The sequence below is a fragment of the Bactrocera neohumeralis genome, unplaced genomic scaffold (assembly GCF_024586455.1).
Source record: "Bactrocera neohumeralis isolate Rockhampton unplaced genomic scaffold, APGP_CSIRO_Bneo_wtdbg2-racon-allhic-juicebox.fasta_v2 cluster11, whole genome shotgun sequence".
Classification (NCBI taxonomy): Eukaryota; Metazoa; Arthropoda; class Insecta; order Diptera; family Tephritidae; genus Bactrocera; species Bactrocera neohumeralis.
In genome coordinates, this window is record NW_026089624.1 from 8,067,489 (window position 1) to 8,086,787 (window position 19,299).

The window sequence follows — 19,299 nt, forward strand, 5'->3', positions numbered from 1 at the left end:
GTTCAGGATAAAATCAGAGGAGTTGGCTTGGAGGTGCTACATCACTCGCCGTGTTCAGCAGACTTGGCTGCTTTGAACGTATCTCCAAAACGTAACGCATTCCTTATTTATTTAAAGGATTTCTAAGGAACCCGACACTTCCCTAGAAAAAAAAATGTATATATAAAGGATCTGCCTGACGAGCTGACACAATTTTTTTGAGAAGAAAAGGACGTGTGCAAAATTTCAAATCGAATTCTGCGCATATATACAGAGAGGCGGACATGGCTAAATCGGCTCAGCACGTCAAGCAAATTTCTTATTTAACGGAACCGTCAATATCGGATTGTTATAGCATGTAACTGCCATACAAACTGATATATAATATGTACATATGTACATTCTCGCCGGTCGATTTGCAGAGAGCCAAAAACACGGAAGAATCGCATATGCGGAAAGTGTTCTACATATCATTCTGAAAAACTTTGTTTAAGAGATTAGGGGTCTAAAATCGGTTTCGATCCAGCGATTTTAAGGTTTAGGGAGTACAAAACTTTGTTTAACAGTTTTGGAGATATCCGAATGAAATTTAATAAGTAGGTACATTTTGGTTTTATATCGATCATTTCTTTGAATCGGCAAAAAAAAATATTTTATTTAAAAATAACTGTAATCAAAAAATTTAATCCGAAAGCTGTAATTAAATAAATATTTTTGAAATATATGTATGTATATGCAACGTTTTATGTATGAACATATTTATGTAATTGTTGAAATTAGGAAGCATCTCCATTTGTTTGTTATTCTATGTTCAAAAGAAAAATTATTTTATGATTATTTTTCAATTTTGCTGAAAGTTTTTATTAGAGAGTTAAGCAACCTTTTTTTCATAATACTAATCCTTTGGGTTAACGTTTGTCTTCCATGTACTACATATATGGATGTACATAATTATAAGAATGAATATTTCTATTGTTTGCAAGAATTAAACGCTTTATTATTGGCTAGGTGTGAAAATGGAATAATTTCAATATATACATACATGCACACATCAGTTCACACATTACATGGTAAGCATGATTTTTCTATATGTATGTATGTAATTATGTATATATTCTATATACAATTTAGAATTCAATTACATACATGGTACATGTACTTATGTATGCTTATACCATAATTATGCAAAGGTTATATATATGTACACACTATCAAATACTTTTTACGTACTCATCTAGGTATCTATGTGTGTTTTGTATATGTGTGTATGCATTTATTGTATTATTAGCATGCATTTACGTACATTTGTAGACTTAATCGTAAAGGTATTTATATGTGATGTACATGCAGTACATTATAATATTTCTTATAATTATAATTATAACTTTATACAATTAAATTACAATAATTCGTTACAATATATGTTGGTGTTTTTTCGTGCTTTTTGTTTAATTGCTTTATCTTCTAAACTATTTTTGTATCTCTATAGATATAAGTAGATACACTTACACATTTGTACATATACTGTGCACTCGCGATAATTCCATATGATTAATATTCACGTCGGAGATGACATACATATTTATTTATGTTGTAAATGTGTGTGATTTGCACTGAGAAACATGCAACAGAATTTTTCGCCATTAAATACATTTGTGCTAGTCTTAATTGCTGTTCAAGATAATTTATTTCAATCAACATATACTTTTGCGGAGGCATTTCTAATTGTATTAATGAAAAAAGGATGTTGTTATTAAGAAAAAAGATATATGAATTAGATAAATTTGCCTGTGATTGATCAGCCAAGACAAAAGCGGGAATAATAACTGGATTATTTTACCCAAATATCGTTATTTTCACGTGCAATTTTTTCTAACCAGATTAAAAATATTTTAATCACGTAACTCATATTGAAAAATTCCTAGAATTTCAAGGAATATTTATATTTTTTGAATAATAAAGGGCTTCAGTTTTTTGTCCCAGTAATTGCATAACTAGTAGTAGTATAATCATTAACTATGCCAGTTATTTTTAAGTGAAGCCGCATTTAAAACTTTGATGAACTAGGTATGTATTTTTAAAAAATCTTGACATATGGGTAATTTTTGTACTTTCACAGATATTATCTGTCAATTAGACAATTATTATAAAATTATAATGTCATTGTTCATATCATAACAAACAACAAAAAATCAAATCTAATGAAAATGCTAGAAAAAGAAATTACAATTGTTTTATATTAGTTAGAAAATTGGAAAAAAGTGTTGATATTCAATCGTGGCGAGATAAAAGCGAAGTCGTTCAGCGTCTGAAACTGTGTTACATAAAATGGCTTATACGTATATTTCACTAGCATTTCATCAGACAAACCCTTTTTGTATCTCGGTGTTTCAAAGTCTGTGAAAAGATTATTTATGGGCATAAATAGCCATGATATAAACCTGTTGATCAATCACTGAGACAAGTTGTCACTTGGTGTGTCCGAATGCTTGTTATGTGCATTTAATCAAAGATAACAGTTTTAATTAATTAGCGGCATGTGATACACTGCTAACACCACCAACAATGTCAGCCTGGAAATCCAACGCCGGATAATTCTTGCCAACAGGTGCTATTTCGGACTGAGTAGGCAATTGAGAAGTAAAGTCATCTCTCGACGAACAAAAACCAAACTCTATAAGTCACTCATAATTCCCGTCCTGCTAAATGGTGCAGAGGCTTGGACGATGACAACAACTGATGAGTCGACGTTGCGAGTTTTCGAGAAAAAGTTCTGCGAAAGATTTATGGTCCTTTGGGTATTGGCCACGGCGAATATCGCATTCGATGGAACGATGAGCTGTACGAGATATACGACGACATTGACATAGTTCAGCGAATTAAAAGACAGTGGCTACGCTGGCTACGTCATGTTGTCCGGATGGATGAAAACACTCCAGCTCTGAAAGTATTCGACGCAGTACCCGCCGAGGGAAGCAGAAGAAGAGGAAGACCTCCACTCCGTTGGAAGGACCAGGTGGAAAAGGACCTGGATTCGCTTATAAAATCCAATTGGCGCCACGTAACGAAAAGAAGAAACGACTGGCGCGCTGTTGTTAACTCGGCTACAATCGCGTAAGCGGTGTCTACGCCAATAAAGAAGAGGAAGATACACTGCCGATCAAATGAAAAGGTTCATGATTGTAAATTCTCAAACAATATTCTGGTTTACAGAACATTTTTTGTATACTGTAATTCTTAAATTGTATATTAATTAGATTTAAAGGAATGATTTTCGTCAACTTATTGTTTATTCCATATTTATTTTTTTCTGAAACAGTATCAAAATTAAAGATGTTTTTAATCATCTGATAGGTTCAATATACAAAAAACTAAGTTAATTAAATGTCTAAGCTTATTTCGTTTCTTATTTTTTCTTATCTAGTATGTTTTAATGTATTTTTAATTAAGTTAAATAATGAATGAATCCTTCTTTGTCTGAATTAACTTCATATACGCGGTTATATAGTGGAATTTTTTAGTCTTTGCAGTTACATATTTGTCCGGGTCAATTTGATTTATAGGTTTCCGCTTTCATTTTGGAAGAAACAAATTCAAGGTCGCAAGTATCATAGACTGATACAAATCCATTGCAAATGCTCTTCTTTCGTAGATCGTGTTAATAATTGTTGTACCCATCTCGGCCATTTAAATTCATTTTTTTTCGGCAAAAACCACGTTGTTCCATTCTTTGTCCATCTCAGGGGGTTCCGTCCAAATTGCGGTCGTGAAACTTTGCGCCATTTAATGGTGGTATTTTATATTCTGCTCTGCTTTTTCCTATTTTTGAGTAATTATGCAATGACTAAGACCAGTTTCATGAAAAGTTCTGATTTGACATCTTTCGTAGTCGGAAAGTTCCTCACCTCACCTCACCCATTTCGAATTTAATGTACAAAAAGTATATAAAAAAGAAAATTAGAAATTAATTTGGTCGCTATATCGCTAAATTTCATCACAAACTGAAATGGAAACAGCTGAATCTATTTAGTTGAGCTAAAAAATGCTTCAAATTTAACGAACGACATAAAAAAACAAAATATGCAAAGAAACGGAACTGCGCCAAATATACTCCAGTGCATATCGATCAGTTATGTGAACCTATTCAGTTGAACGGTAGTGTATAGCGCACAAGCACATACCTTCTATATTCAATTGCTTATTACTTATTTTTTCGATACCTATAACCACCTGCATAATAATTAAACTGTTTTATAAACATTTATACGAAAAAACAGGGTATATACAAGATTCTGCGATAGTTTCCATTTTTTGATAGGTGTTAAATATGACAATAAATTTTGTACATAGTACTGGGAACATATTGCATCAATTGGTATCTTATTTCTGGAACTTTTGCCTGAAATCTCATCTGAAATATTTGCTAAGATTTATATTTTAAATATAGTAGTCTTTATGCAGTTTAATATCATGGTGCAAAAATTCAAATCGACCTTCTAATATCAAATCCTACTAAATTGAAAAAAACAATAAATATAAATCGTAAACGTGCGTGTACTTTATTGCAATTCCACAAAACAAAACGATGTGAGCCAAGAATCCTCTTTCGATAACTTCTTCTGTAGTGACTTCAATATCATAATGCGAGTGCAGCAACGCCAGGCCGATCAATCTATCTTCGTCTTTCATGCGGCGAAGTGTCGAAAAAGAGCATTCAGAACTCGAATCCGTCACAGAAAGTGTGCAGAATATGCGAAGGAAGCTTTGAATTGTGGGGATGGGTCTAGATTGCAGTTCTTCAACGTTTCCAAGTTCAGTTCTATCGTCATTTTTTTCCTGTCTGAATAAATGAATCGAAAATGTTCCTCAGCTTTTTGACTTCGATTTCGGAACGTTACAAACAACGTATCTATCATATTTGATACGTTTGCCAGATCGATCGATTCTTTCTGAAGAATCACGTTGAATGAATGAGTTAGAGATAGAATATCACATAGGCAAAAATACAAATTTTTGGAAATTTTCCCCATCTGAATCCGCCATTGGTGTACCTTATTGAGTCTCCGACGTTTCCTTCTGGTCACAATTTCGTGGCTAGTTTAACATACTTATTCAGCATGTAATAAAATTGACCGAAATATTGAAAACAATTCATCTGGTAAATGATGTTAAAACTAAGTAACCACGAAAAGTTGGAATATCGACATCTCTATGCGTCGAAAAATGAAATGTGGCATGAAAGACGTTGACTGCGATAATAAGGAAGACTAAGTTAACCGATACTTTCAATCTTCATACCTGTTTAATTTACAATCTCAATTCTGAAAATAATTGTTTAAACAATAATAGAAAAAAACAGTCAAAAGTAGAAAATTGTAAATCAAATTGTTTAACTTATCCGCTTTCACTAAAACTTTTTTCAGTCCCATATTTTTTGACAGTTGTTTGAAATATAATCCAAATTTTTTCTCAAAGCAGATCTGAGCTAAAACATCTAATTATAATTTCGCATGTTAACTACATTCAAAAAAATTAAAATAGTCTCTCCTTGGTGAACCTTTTCAAAATAATTTCATGATTAATTCTCTTAGCTTCATTGAAATCTTTTAGAATATGATTATAACATCTAAATTTATTTTACTTGTTATTCATGACTTTCGTTAAATAAAATGTACTTTATACCACTGTATACGCAATGTCATGAAGAATGTATAATTAATATTTCAAGGGTTTGTTACATTATTCTTATACTTGATTTAGGTTATCATTGGAGCGGTAGTTGTGTTGATGGTCATGTAGCAATAGTTTGGTGGTGTTGGTGAAATTCAGTAAAATAGTACCCCCGCTGTGTATGTATGAACATATACACGTATTAGGCTGATACTGAATTGCGAAGTAGTGAAACTGCATATATGTATATTGTAGATTTTGTTATATGCTTCTCTTTTATATTGCATGGACTTGGCTCGCAGTATCAAGGTGAATATGAGGCCTTGTTTTAACAGTTTTTTTTTACTTTTTTAATCTTGAACATTTTCGCAAGGTAAACGATTAAAGAGTTACAGATTATTAGTATTCATAATTAAATTATACTATTTAGATAACATTTTCAATATTTTTGAATACAATGCAGATATATGTAAGTGTGTATATGCATCTGAATGGAATTGTATAGGGGTATAGAATAAATTTTGCTGTTAATATTGAAAATCAAAATCCCCTATCTTGAGCAATCGAAACGTATTTCAGTGATACGCTCATTATTTAATATACATATATATATATCAGTATATGTATGTATGTAAACTTAAAAACATATGTTGTATATTAGAATATGAGTATATCTAGATATGTCTTAGATACTAAAGTAACAACTTTTTTAAGTTTTCGCAAGTTTGTTGTTATGTCAGTAGGATTAAAAGGAAGAAAAAGTTATTAACTGATTGTAGGTATTGAATAAAATGTTATTTTCTTCAATAATTATATTATTTAGCAAACATTTTTTGTAGGTCGTATGTAGACTCATATAATTCGTATATTTAAGCATTATTATGTATACTCGAATTTTCGATATGTATATGAATGTAAGAGTATAATTACAGGCATATACATGTCGCTATTAAAAATTTCACGTTACGGCTTTGTTATATGGTTGCATGCTATATAACTGCAATAATACCGATCAATTTTTTTCATTAAATCACTATTAGACTCCTTAATATCAATACATTACGTTGGGTTGGCTTTAAAACCAGCTCCCACCTCCCAACTTTGAGCTAAGTCCACCAATACCCTTTCCTAATAAATTGCCAACCCGACCAGCTACGACGTTAGTTACGGCCGCTGCTTGTGCGGCGGCAATTTTCGGTTTGGGTAAACCACGTGAAGCGCCTCCACCAACATCGTCACCGGCGACATCTTCGTCACCTCCTTCGCCTTTCAGCCCATCCACGTTCCTTCAATAAAGTGCGTTATAGAAACCTATATTTTATGCTAAAGATTTTATTTGTTACTTACTCGTCACTCTCGACAACATCAGGCATGGTTAACGCGCACGTTGCCTCCTCAGTGGCCATACGTTGGGCAACAGTTTGATATGCTTTGGAATTGAGTTTATCCTCTAGTACTCCTTGAAGCTCAAAATCGGAGTAAATTTTCTGCGGATGGTAATTAAAACAGTAATTCAGCGACGCATATACATATGTATGTATAGGCTTATATGTATATATTGTATACATATAGCGATACGGTTGAAAATTTTTTGAGACAAATTTTATGCTCACATTTTAACTTGTGCTTCTGATAATATAAGGTGACATTGCACAAATATCTATTTACGCACCTTTGTTATATGTGATATGGAAGTCACTTGAGCATAGTGGAGAGCATGATCTAGCCTCTCGGAGAGCCAATTACAAAGCATATTAATCTGCTGCGTGTACCATTGTTCAAAAAAGTTTAGTGTCCATAAATCGTCGCCAATTTTACCACGTATTTGGTCCATGTTGTTACGAAAGAAATTTACATAACCTTGTCCGAGATCCTTCCCTGAGCTGGACACGTTTGTAAAGCTAAGTATGGAACCAATCAGGCTGCCTTCGTCGTAACGTGCCAGTTTCGACAAAGTCGACTCTAGCACAGACATAAGTTTACTAATGAGTCCTTGTGTCATAGCTACATTCGCTTTATCGATTTGGTCATCAATTTTTGCATGAAATTTGTACTAAAAATATGCAATAAAATACATCTTTAAGCTTCTATATAAGTTAATTATAACATATTTGAATAAGCCTTTTATAAGCTTTTAGCATACATATTTCTTCATTATTATAAAGTATATATCAAATTTCATACATATTTTCTTTGACGCAGACTACTAATACATTTCCTAATGAAAACATAAAATATTTTAAAAATATTTTTAAAATATATTCTGTTATGTGGTTCCAGCTACCGACACTATCTAATACAACATTAGCGCTAATAACATATGCAACAATAAAAGGTTTGTCCTCCTGACAGATTTGGCAAAATTATAATTGATACAAAGAGTTAGAAACATTTATTAGATTAAGTGAGGCGAACTGCGCAAAAAAGTACTGAACTCTTGTATGAAACAATTCTTCCGTTTCTTATACGGGAATGGTTGTGATATTTTTATGTATTATTGAATATATTTTTGGCTGAAATTTAAATGGGATTTGTTCATTACAAATGAAAATCATCCAATCGCCTACGAGGGATCAACATATGAACCTCTATTGAACATAATATATAAAATATTAAAAAACGTACATACTATACAATGATCCTTATGTTACACTGCTAAACACTGTTTTTGTCACACGATCTTTGTGCTTGTATTTGATTATGTTGATTTGCCCTCATTAACAATTTATGTATAATATTTTTGTTTCAATCACGTCCAGTTTTGTAACAGCTACATATTCATGTCAGAAATCATATACGAGTACGTTTTATTATTATTTTAAGTAACTTCATTTATAACAATTGTATTCGGCTAACTTACTTCATATATATGTACGTTTATTACATGTCACAAAAGTGTTCTAACGATGCCGTTTCTGTTATCCATATGGGCAATTAACATTAAAATCTTATCGCCGTAATTTCTAGTCATTAATTTAAGAGTGCTTTTTAGAATATTAAGATAAATCTTGGGTTCCACTTGAATAAAGACGCGCTTTTTCCCTGTAGTGCTAAACATTCATATACCTGAGAACCATACATATTACAGTGTCAGCTTTAAAACAAGAGAAACTGTGGCTACACATTTCTTATAGCTTATATAGAATAAAATGATCTACAATAGTCCGATATGAACTATTTCTTCGCAAATTGTACTGTTGCCTTGGACAATAATCCGTGCCGAATTCCGTGAAGATATCTTTCCAAACAGAACAATTCTCCACACAAGGTTCAGTTTGTATGGTGGCTAAAGCCGTCTGATATAGTGTGCAAAATTTCAGATCGATATCTCAAAAACTGAGGGCTTAGCTCGCGAATATGCAGACTGACGGACATTACTAAATCGGCTCGACATGCTTATCATTTATATACAGCGCCGGTCAAAAAATAAGAACACTTAATCAAGTAACATTCGATTGCAAATAATTATTTAATTGAATAGTTTTTGTTAAATTTTCTTAGTGGCATCTCAAGCATATTTTTGGTTGGCAACCCCGCAGTTAAATCGAGTTTCGGGAATTAGGAAATACGGCTAAATTCAATTGTTTTTGTTTAAGCATAAATAGAGATGAACTAATGCCCGTCCAAAATGATAAGTGCAAATCATTTACTACTTTAGGAAAGAATGTGTAGGGCGAAGCATTGCAGCACTTATTGGAAAATCTTCCACAGTCGTGCACCAAACCTTTTTACCACAAAAATCTCACTGCAAGAGGGGTAGGTCTCGCAGAGTCCCGTTGTTGACACAGAGACATCGAAGCTATCGCATCGGATTCGCTGAAACCGAATGGAATTTAAAAAAATGGTGTAATGGACAGACGAAAGCATGGTAAATTTAGTTTGGTAAGGCGTCCGAAATATGCAGTATTTCACCCCAAATATACTGCACAGGTATGGAACTATCATGGTATGGCGATGCTTCCTCTGATACGGTGTAGACCAGAGATGTACACGAGTTGATTCACTTTTTTCCTATGTATGCACTCACTGTCTTTGTTTTGTTTTCAATCAGCATGTGCTAATAACATTGCTTGCAGTGTTTACGCTCTTCTAATTGCTTGTCATTTACTCAATCACTCTTTAAGTGCCGCTAGCAACAACCACTCAAAAATTATAACTGTGTTTTGAGTTGTAAGCAAAACAATCAAATGATTCATAAAAGCTCAGATTACATGGTGCAAAATCAGTGCGAAAATTTCTTTTAAATAAGTTTTCAAGATGAACTCTGAAATAATAAAAAATATTGAAAACGGTGTTTTTCGTATTGTAAAAAATAAACAAAGCAAAAGTAAAATTTGGGATATTTTCTGTCAAATTAAAAATGACGACAGTAGGCTTATTGATGGAGTGGTGATATGTGAAAAGTGTAATAACATATTAAAATATAATGGAAAGCAAACATCTAGTCTTATCCGTCACAAGTGTTATGCTGTAAAAAATTGCAACGTTGCTGTAAAAAAAGTTAGCAATGCAGATAAGGAAATTACTTTATTGGCGTGTTCTCAATGGGTTGTAGAGGATTGTCGTCCATTTTCCGTTGTAGACGGTGAAGGTTTTAAAAAGGTCGTGGAGGCACTCTTAAATATTGGAACAAAATATGGCAATCATTTAGACGTCTCCGACATGTTGCCCAATTCCAGAACCATATCACGACGAATAAACAACATAGCAGACGACAAAGGAATACTAATGATGGAGGAATTGAAATTAGCAAGCGGAACGGCGTCCATAACATCAGATCTCTGGACTGACAATTTTGTCAAAAGAAATGTGCCACATTTCATTTTATGAAAGATTTAAAGTTAAAATCAATTATTTTAGGCGTAAAATCGATGGATTTAGAGAGAAGCACAGCAACTAATGTTTTAACGAAATTGAACACCATTTTGGCAGATTTCGAAGTAAATAACATGGAGAATATTACGTTTGTTACTGACAGAGGATCAAACATTGTGAAGGCTCTTAAAAATCAAAATAAGATTAACTGTGCAAATCACCTATTGAATAATGTTTTGGATTGTGGTTTTAACAGCACTACCGAATTGGTTTCATTTTTGGATGCTTGCAAAAAGTTAGTAAAGTATTTTAAAAGGACTTCCTTTCAACACATGCTATTAACTTCTCTTAAAAATTATTGTATTACTCGGTGGAACTCGCATCTTAATTTATTTAAATCAATTTCGAATAATTACTTCAAAATTCAAGATATTTTTCCTCAGTCAATGAAACACATAGAATCTCAGATATTAACTTATCCCTTCTTAATGCACTAGTTGAGGGTTTTGAAAAGATTGATATTGTAAGCCGAAAGTTACAAGGTGTAAATTACGTCACATTAAATTACGTATACTTAACAATCAACACCGTCAGATCCATTTGCGAAGAAAGAGATACTGATATGCAAGTAATAAAGGCATTAAAAAGAAATATTTTAAGAGAAATGGAAACAAAGTACATTCATTTAAGTATTTCTCACAATACGGCTTGTTTTTTGTATCCACCTACCAATTCTTGTCTAGATAAATTAAATGAAGTTAAAGAGTTTTGTGTCTCCGAAATAATGAAATCTGTTTCGTCGTCCGATAGTCCAACAAATTTTGCAATCCATAATGAATCACCACAGGACTTCCAATTATTTTTCTCATCTTTTATGAGCTCAATTCAACCGTCCATGGCAGAAAGTTTATCTCTTTAACTTGATGTTAATGTTAATGTTATGCAGTGGTGGGAAAGTCATAATTCAAAATACCCTCGGTTATATAAGTTTGCCCAAAAAATTTTGGCTATACCTGCAAACAGTGCCGCTTCAGAACGAGTTTTTTCTGTCTCAGGTAACATAATAACTGAAAAACGTAACCGTATTGGGCCAAAAACTGTGAATAATTTGCTTTTTTTGAATTCAGTGTTCAAATATGAGTAAAAATATAGCTTTGTTAACAATTACAATAATTTATAAGAACAACAATATATATATACATATTTGGATGTGTCATTCTGAGGCAACCTTTGTTTTCAACTGAAAAACAGGCTAAAAACTTTCGAAAATGTAAAAAAAAGTCACTCAAAAGATGAGCTCTTAATATTAATATTAAGAGGTGATTATTTCAAATTTTCTGTTTTCCATATAAATTACATGGAAAAAAAAAACTCTTTTTTTTGTGGTGGTTATTCTGCGGAAGTTATTATATGTGCACGCGATGGCTGCCAGTTGGGATGGTAAACTCGATTCGGATTCTACTCGAGAATCGAGTTTTCTCGTAAAATAATCGATTTTTCGAATGTCAAGAATCGATTATTAATCGACTTCGACTGCTGAAGATCGATTCCGAAAAATCGATTATTTTACGAGAAAAAAAAATAATATATGTTATATATCTTTAAATAATAAAATATTGAACATGAAGTATTACACTTTTTTTGTTTTTAAAAAAGGCTGAATTTTGTAATTTTTTTTTACCATTATCATTAATACTCTCACTTTGTTAATATATATGTTTAAGCACTATCAAATAAAATTAAAAACAATAAACAATAAAATCAAAAAGCTCTGCGTATATTCATAACACTCATACTGATTCAATGCTTTTGTGAATGGTATGAGCTTACAGAATAAGCAAGCAATGATATGCATTTTGTAACAAACAACTCGCTGAGGTGAATCATGCAATGACAGCTTTCGTTTAGTTTATGCCTAGTGCTCACTCAGTTTTCATTTTTACAAAATACTAAATATGTCATTTGAATGGTATTCATGCACATCTCTGGTGTAGACCCGTACGTACACATACTCAATGAAGTAATGCCCCCTTTTACAGAATGAAAATGAAATTGGTTTCTTCATAATGAGATAGACGTTTTAATCTGGTCTCCCAATCTCCGGATCTGAATCCAATAGAGAACTCGTTCAGAATTGTCAAACAAAAGATTGGAAGCGTTAGGTCGAAATATAAGACAGAACTGTCGAGAAATATTCCTGAAGTTGGTATTCTATACCCCAAACTACTTGTGCGGTCCTAGTGAACTCAATGCCAAAAAATGGCAAGCTTTGTTAAAACAAAATGGCTGCTCAAGAATATGCAATTTTAAGTTCCATTTTAATAATATTTATTAATAATTTGAAGTTTTTTATTTTGTTGTCCTCTCCCAATTTAATTCGACCTAACATTTATTTATTTTTTACAACGAATTTTATCTTTACTAAAAATTAAACTTACTGAATCAGCTTCTAATGATACAAATTATTTGAAATTTTCATTGGTTGGGATAGAATTTGGAAAGATTGTTTTTTTAACTGGTATTGTTCTTATTTTTTGTCCGACATTGCATATATGTTTATGGGTCAACTTTTTAGGATATAACACTTAGATCAGTTTATAACAATTAGAGCGAAATTAGAGTAAAAGTATAATTAAAATAAAAGAAGTATTGCAATAGCCATGGACCGTTGTCATAAGTAATTCGTGTTTACGAATTTAATCAATTAATCAAAAAATTACTATTAATTTATTTTCTAGATATTTTTTATAAATAATAAGTTTTTTTAAATGGTATAAAAAATATACCTACCAAATCAATACCATCTATTGTAGTTAGTTTAAAGCTTTGATTTTTAGCGTCTAATATCACATTAACCATTGCGCACATCTCCGAGGGTATTATATAATCGGTTGAAATGAAGGCCACATTTTTCTTTAGCCACGACTGAAATGATGAATCCGTACGCTGTATACATTGTTCAATCATTTCAGTAGCCATCATTTTCAGGCGCTGCTCCAAATGTTGACGAAACTCTGCATCCGGCCAATGAAGATCACGTATGAACGATTGTAAGGCATCTAATTTCCAAAAGAGATCCTCGGATGTGGCACAACCATTTCTATATAAATATGCATACAGCCCAACGAAAAAAATATACATTTGTTATTGTTAATGGTAATAGAAACAAAAAAAGAAATTTCGAAAAATTAACTATAAAACTACCGATATAAATCAGTGACATTTCCAATATTAAATATGCATTTACATACTTATTTATGAAAACTATCATTAATTTCACATGTGTGCAATCGCTATAAATATATAAATATATGTATGTATGTCAAGAATGAAATTATTATAAGCAAGAATAATATAAATCTTTTTTAAGTGCAGCATTATTTCAATGTATGTATGCGAGCTAACTTTTAAGTACACTATATAGCTTTTTAATGACAGAATTTTAAAATCAACAAGCAATATCAGTTAACGAAAACTTAATTCACATCTGCCTACGTAACCCTTTTTAAAAGTTTTTTCTTTTTTAGTTTTAATAACCAATTAGAAACATGCAAAGATTTTCTTGAGAAGTCGAAAAACATTTATGAGGACATGGTTTATTCATCATAGCGCCATTTAAAATAGTAATAAAATTTTCAATTAAAAAGTAGATGGTGGTTTTCAACACGATAGAAATATTTTAAAAACAGTATATAATTTTATAATTAGCAAACATAAAAACCACACTACACTTTATATAGCAGAACAATAACTTAAACAATTAAGGAAGGGCTAAGTTCGAGCGCAACCGAACATTTTATACTCTTGCCACTTGCAAGAATCAAAGCCAGGGAAATACTTTAAGGGGTGAAACCAATCAAATATAGTAAAGTCAGCCGGATGTTCGAAAATCCTAATATTAGTTATATAGGAGCTAGGCTAAGTTCTCGCTCAAATTTATCTATTTTAGGCGGAAAGATACACTGTTATGAGTAAAACACGCTCTCACATTTTCATTGGTATAACTCACATATTGGACGGATTAATCCCCTAATTTCAGTTATATACTCGTATAGTATATCACACTTTGACCGACATTTTCGGTCAAAAGTCAACTATAGCTACCGGAGTCTAAATATTCAGTACATAGGTACTGAACAGTTTTTATTGGATTTCAACAATTTTTGGTATTAAGGTGGCACACACTAAAGACATTATTCGTGCAAAGTTTTATCCCGTTATATTAACTGCTTCTTAATTTGTGTACAGGAAACTGAACGAATCAAGTGGAATTTAAAATTGTGATATATAGGAAGTAGGCGTGGTTGTTGTCCGATTTCGTCCATTTCCACATTGTGGCATAAGAATGTAAGAAAAAAGCCACGAACTAAAATTTGTCGAAATCGCTTTGGTCGGGTCCTGAGATATGGGAGCTCACCAGCAAGTGGGCTGTACCACGCCAATCGTCTAATTTTCACACCGGCCTTCATAAATCTCTCTCATATGGTATATGTATAAGGAGTAACATATAACATGTTCGCACTGTCGGTAGAAGTTCTTAGAAGATTTGTACCCAGCAAATTTGACTTAAGAGATATGTACATTAATCTTATTGTAGGGCAGGCAACGCCCACTTTTTCAAAAAAATTTTCACACAGGTGCCTCTTGCTAATAAAATTTCATATTATAATTGTTATGGCACTTTATATGTTTTCGGTTAATGGCGATTATTGGCGTGACAGTGGTCCAATTACGCCCATTTACGAGTTCGAAATTTTTTTCAAATTTCATCAAGGTATCTCAATTTTTACTGACGAACGGACGGGCAGACCACCGGATATCAATTTTTCTCGTCATCCTGATCATTTACATATATACATATTTGCATATAACCCTATAACTATCTCGTTTTGTTTTAGGTGATACGTACAACCGTTAGGTGGACAAAACTATAATACTCTGTAGCAACTAGTTGCAAATTTAAACTAAACCAGCGTTTGAATCTCCTGCTAAGATCGGCGGTATTTCATCAATGCCTTGGTCTGTCCACTAAATCTGGAAGAAAGAGCTATTTTATTTTTGATGGCACATTTGCAATTTAAACTTTTCTGGTAAAAATTCAATTATGTTCGTCATACTTTAAGAAATAGTCTGGTAATTGGGGTGATAAGCACTCTCTTAAAACAATCAGAAGTGTGTCTACTTTTAATCGTTTGATATTTTAATTGAATCAGCATTAGTTTTTTGTGTACATCTGTATATAGATAAACACTTACAACTTCATAAATTAAATTAGGTATACCATTTGTGCACGAAAAAGTCTGTGTTCTTATGATAAATGGGCAAATGCATTTTTCCGAAAAGGAAGTAGTCGCACGGTGTCATATCAGGTAATGGTTAAAATGTGATTTTTGTCCTTTTTGACCTCTTTAATGATGTCCTTCGAATGTTGGATTCTGAGCAATTTTTGGTCGTCAGTCAATTTAAGCGGAACAAACCGTGCACACAACTTTCGTAAGCCCAAATGTGTGGTCAAAATGCGATAAATCGATGTTTTGGAGATGTTCAATTCCATATCTATGAATTTAAATGATAATTTCGGCTGATTTTTGATAAATTCACGCAAAATTTCGATGGAATTTCCGGTGATCACGGATTTTGATTGGCCCACATGTTGATCGTCATTTATCTCCTCTCGACCACGTCGAAACCACTCCTGCACTCTGCTACGGGATAAGCAATCATCCTGAAATTCTCACTGGACAAGATAAAGATAGCAGATTCTAACGCACCAGTCGACATATATATGGCGCCACCAGGGGGCGCTAGATTCAAAAAGATTCCTGTTTACTTTGGAACGCACCTTGTATATAATATGACTTAAAAATGTTAAGCCTTCAGTCTCAAATACGCTATTGTGCCATAGAAAGACTCCCGAAATTGTCAATAATTTTTGGTAAACATGGCATGTATGGCATGGACATGTTGATCATAATTATTGAATCGTCTTATTTGCCAAGCACAAAATTTCCTTATGAACTCAAATTTTATAGTAACACGTTCTATATATTTTTTTCCAAGAAATATTTAAATAGCAGTAACGTTCAACTTTATTAAGAGTGAAAATATGTATAAATAATATATAAAATAACAAAGATCTTAATTTGTTCACAAGTACATTCGTATCAACATAAGTACATATGGAAATATTTCTTCGTTTTTACGATATTAAATGAAACAATCCTGAAGTGGATAAATCTGCCTTTAACGGGAATTATAACACTGTGAAAGGAATAATCAAGTAGTCACTATTGAAATATAAATATTTAATGGAACCTGCAAAACAACGGATGTTCTCAACCTATAGAAAATATGCACATTTGTTTGATAATTCGCCCTTCTGCAATACCAATCCACCTTAGGTACCTAGGAACATGTATACCAGAGATCGGTACCGGTGCCTGATTTGACCACAACTAGTATACTCGCTTAAAATGCGGTGCGTGGTTTGACCACTTCAAGTGATCGCTTAAAATCCGGCGCAGGCATTACTAGTACTTGTACGGTACTAACGCACAAAAATATGCGGAGTAAAGAGACACACTCAGAAATTTACTCTGTGTTTTTTATGCGCCTTGGTGCTTTGCTAGCACTGTTCTTCTTATATCGCGTAATAGCATACGCAAGCCGAAAATCGGCCAAGGCGAATGTCACACAGAAGAATGAAAATATGCAAGACCATAGTTCGAAGTTTACAGTTTACAGTTTTTTGGTAATTTCCTTTTAATGTCCCTTTCGTTTGAATGCGTTCTACTACTGTACACACTGGCTTTATTATTCAAAAGATTCCTATCAAGGCAGTCACAAAAAAATAATAAAAATAAATGTTTATTATAGAATATTATATATATTTATTATAGAATAAGACATGAAGTTTTTTGAATTTTGCTTAAATCTATGAATATATAATAAAAAAATATAAATTGGTTAAATTGATTTCAATTTGTATATACTTTTGCTAACCAGATTTAAGCACCAACAAAATCAAGCAACTCAAAAAAAGGTTTTTGCATGCACGACCGTGGCCGCTCACAAGAGCAAAAAGTCTACTATATCCATAGCTGAAGCTCATTTACGGGGCATCTCGACAGGCAAAAAATTATGGCATACTACTGTCAAATCTATTGCTATTGCCAAATCTGTATGTGTTCATTTGTTATCATAATATAATCATATGCGAAAAGGCGTCGGGTAGGTAGGTTCGAGCTGATGTGGCGCATGTTTTGAGCTCTTGAAAAATTTATTTTATCATTTACGAAATGGCGTCAGGTAGGTAGGTTCGAGCTGATGTACCGCATGTCTTGAGCTCTTGAACTGGTTAAAGTTTTATATGGATGAAAATAATTTATATGGAAAATAAAGAAAGGAGAAATATAGATTTTTCTACAAATGCATTTCTTGTAAAAAAAGATTTTATATTTTCGGGCTATGATAATTATAGCATACATTTTATATACCAATTAAAATAATAAATTTGATATGACATTTTGATTATTCTTGTATAAGTTTATTAAATTTAGGACTCCGCTGATTCCCAACCCATTTTGCATAATTTTCCTGTAAATTAACAATATTAAACTACATATTCATTATTTAGAAAAATGTTATTTTGAAAATGTACTTTATTTTTATAATGTAACACAACCGTTTTAATACTCGCGCTACTAAATTTAATATTACCGAAATGAAAATACCGTCGATATATGTGTAAATGGGACATGTTGCCTCTTCGAAATTTTCATAGAAATGAAAACTGCGCTGTCAAACTGCTGAAGTGACAGCCTATTGCTTTTAATATATGGCATACTAATTACATAGTATTCCATATATTGCTTTCCATAAATAATAGGAAGTCTCCACAGGCAATAGGCACGGCAATACAGTTAGTATAGCATAAACTTTATCCTGTCGAGATGCCCCGTTAGGATACCGCATAGAAACAACGCACAAAAGAAACTAATAACAAGTAAGGAAGGGCTAAGTTCGGATGTCACCGAACATTTTATACTCTCGCACGATAAAGTGATAATCGAGATTTCATTATCAGTCATTTACATATTTTTCAAATACCGTATTTGTGTAAAGTTTTATTCCGCTATCATCATTGGTTCATAATGTATATGTAAACAAAGTTGCTAAGGAGAGTATTATAGTTTTGTTTACATAACGGTTGTTTGTAAGTCCTAAAACTAAAAGAGTCAGATATAGGGTTATATATACCAAAGTGATCAGGGTGACGAGTAGAGTTGAAATCCGGATGTCTGTCTGTCCGTCCGTCCGTCCGTCCGTGCAAGCTGTAACTTAAGTAAAATTGAGGTATCGTGATGAAACTTGGTACACGTATTTATTGGCTCTATAAGAATGTTAAGTTCGAAGATGAGCAAAATCGGCCAACTGCCACGCCCACAAAATGGCGAAAACCGAAAACCTATAAAGTGTCATAACTAAGCCATAAATAAAGATATTAAAGTAAAATTTAGCACAAAGGATCGCATTAGGAGGGGCATATGTGGACGTAATTTTTTTGGAAAAGTGGGGGTGGCACCGCCCCCTACTAAGTTTTTTGTACATATCTAAGAAGCTACTATAGCTATGTGAACCAAACTCTATAGAGTCGTTTCATTCAGGCATTTCCATATACAGTTCAAAAATGGATAATAAGCACGCCCACCTCCCATACAAAGGTTATGTTGAAAATCACTAAAAGTGCGTTAACCGACTAACGAAAAACGTCAAAAACACTAAATTCTACGGAAGAAATGGCAGAAGGAAGCTGCACCTAGGCTTTCTTTAAAA

At 32.7% G+C, this 19,299-nt stretch overlaps 1 protein-coding gene across 13 annotated transcripts in view; it reads right to left on the bottom strand.

Moving 5' to 3' along the window:
* Positions 1 to 5,591: 5,591 nt before the first annotated feature.
* The window catches only part of LOC126765666 (calcium-dependent secretion activator), a 130,693-nt gene continuing 116,985 nt past the window's right edge, over positions 5,592 to 19,299 (bottom strand). For all 13 annotated transcript variants that reach the window (XM_050483240.1, XM_050483239.1, XM_050483238.1 and 10 more), the window contains 4 exons: positions 13,255 to 13,564; positions 7,322 to 7,702; positions 6,997 to 7,136; positions 5,592 to 6,935 (listed from right to left, as the gene is read on the bottom strand). In XM_050483240.1, coding sequence (XP_050339197.1) covers positions 6,725 to 6,935; positions 6,997 to 7,136; positions 7,322 to 7,702; positions 13,255 to 13,564 — 1,042 coding nt within the window. In that variant the 3' untranslated portion in view covers positions 5,592 to 6,724. The remainder of the gene's footprint in view (positions 6,936 to 6,996; positions 7,137 to 7,321; positions 7,703 to 13,254; positions 13,565 to 19,299) is intronic.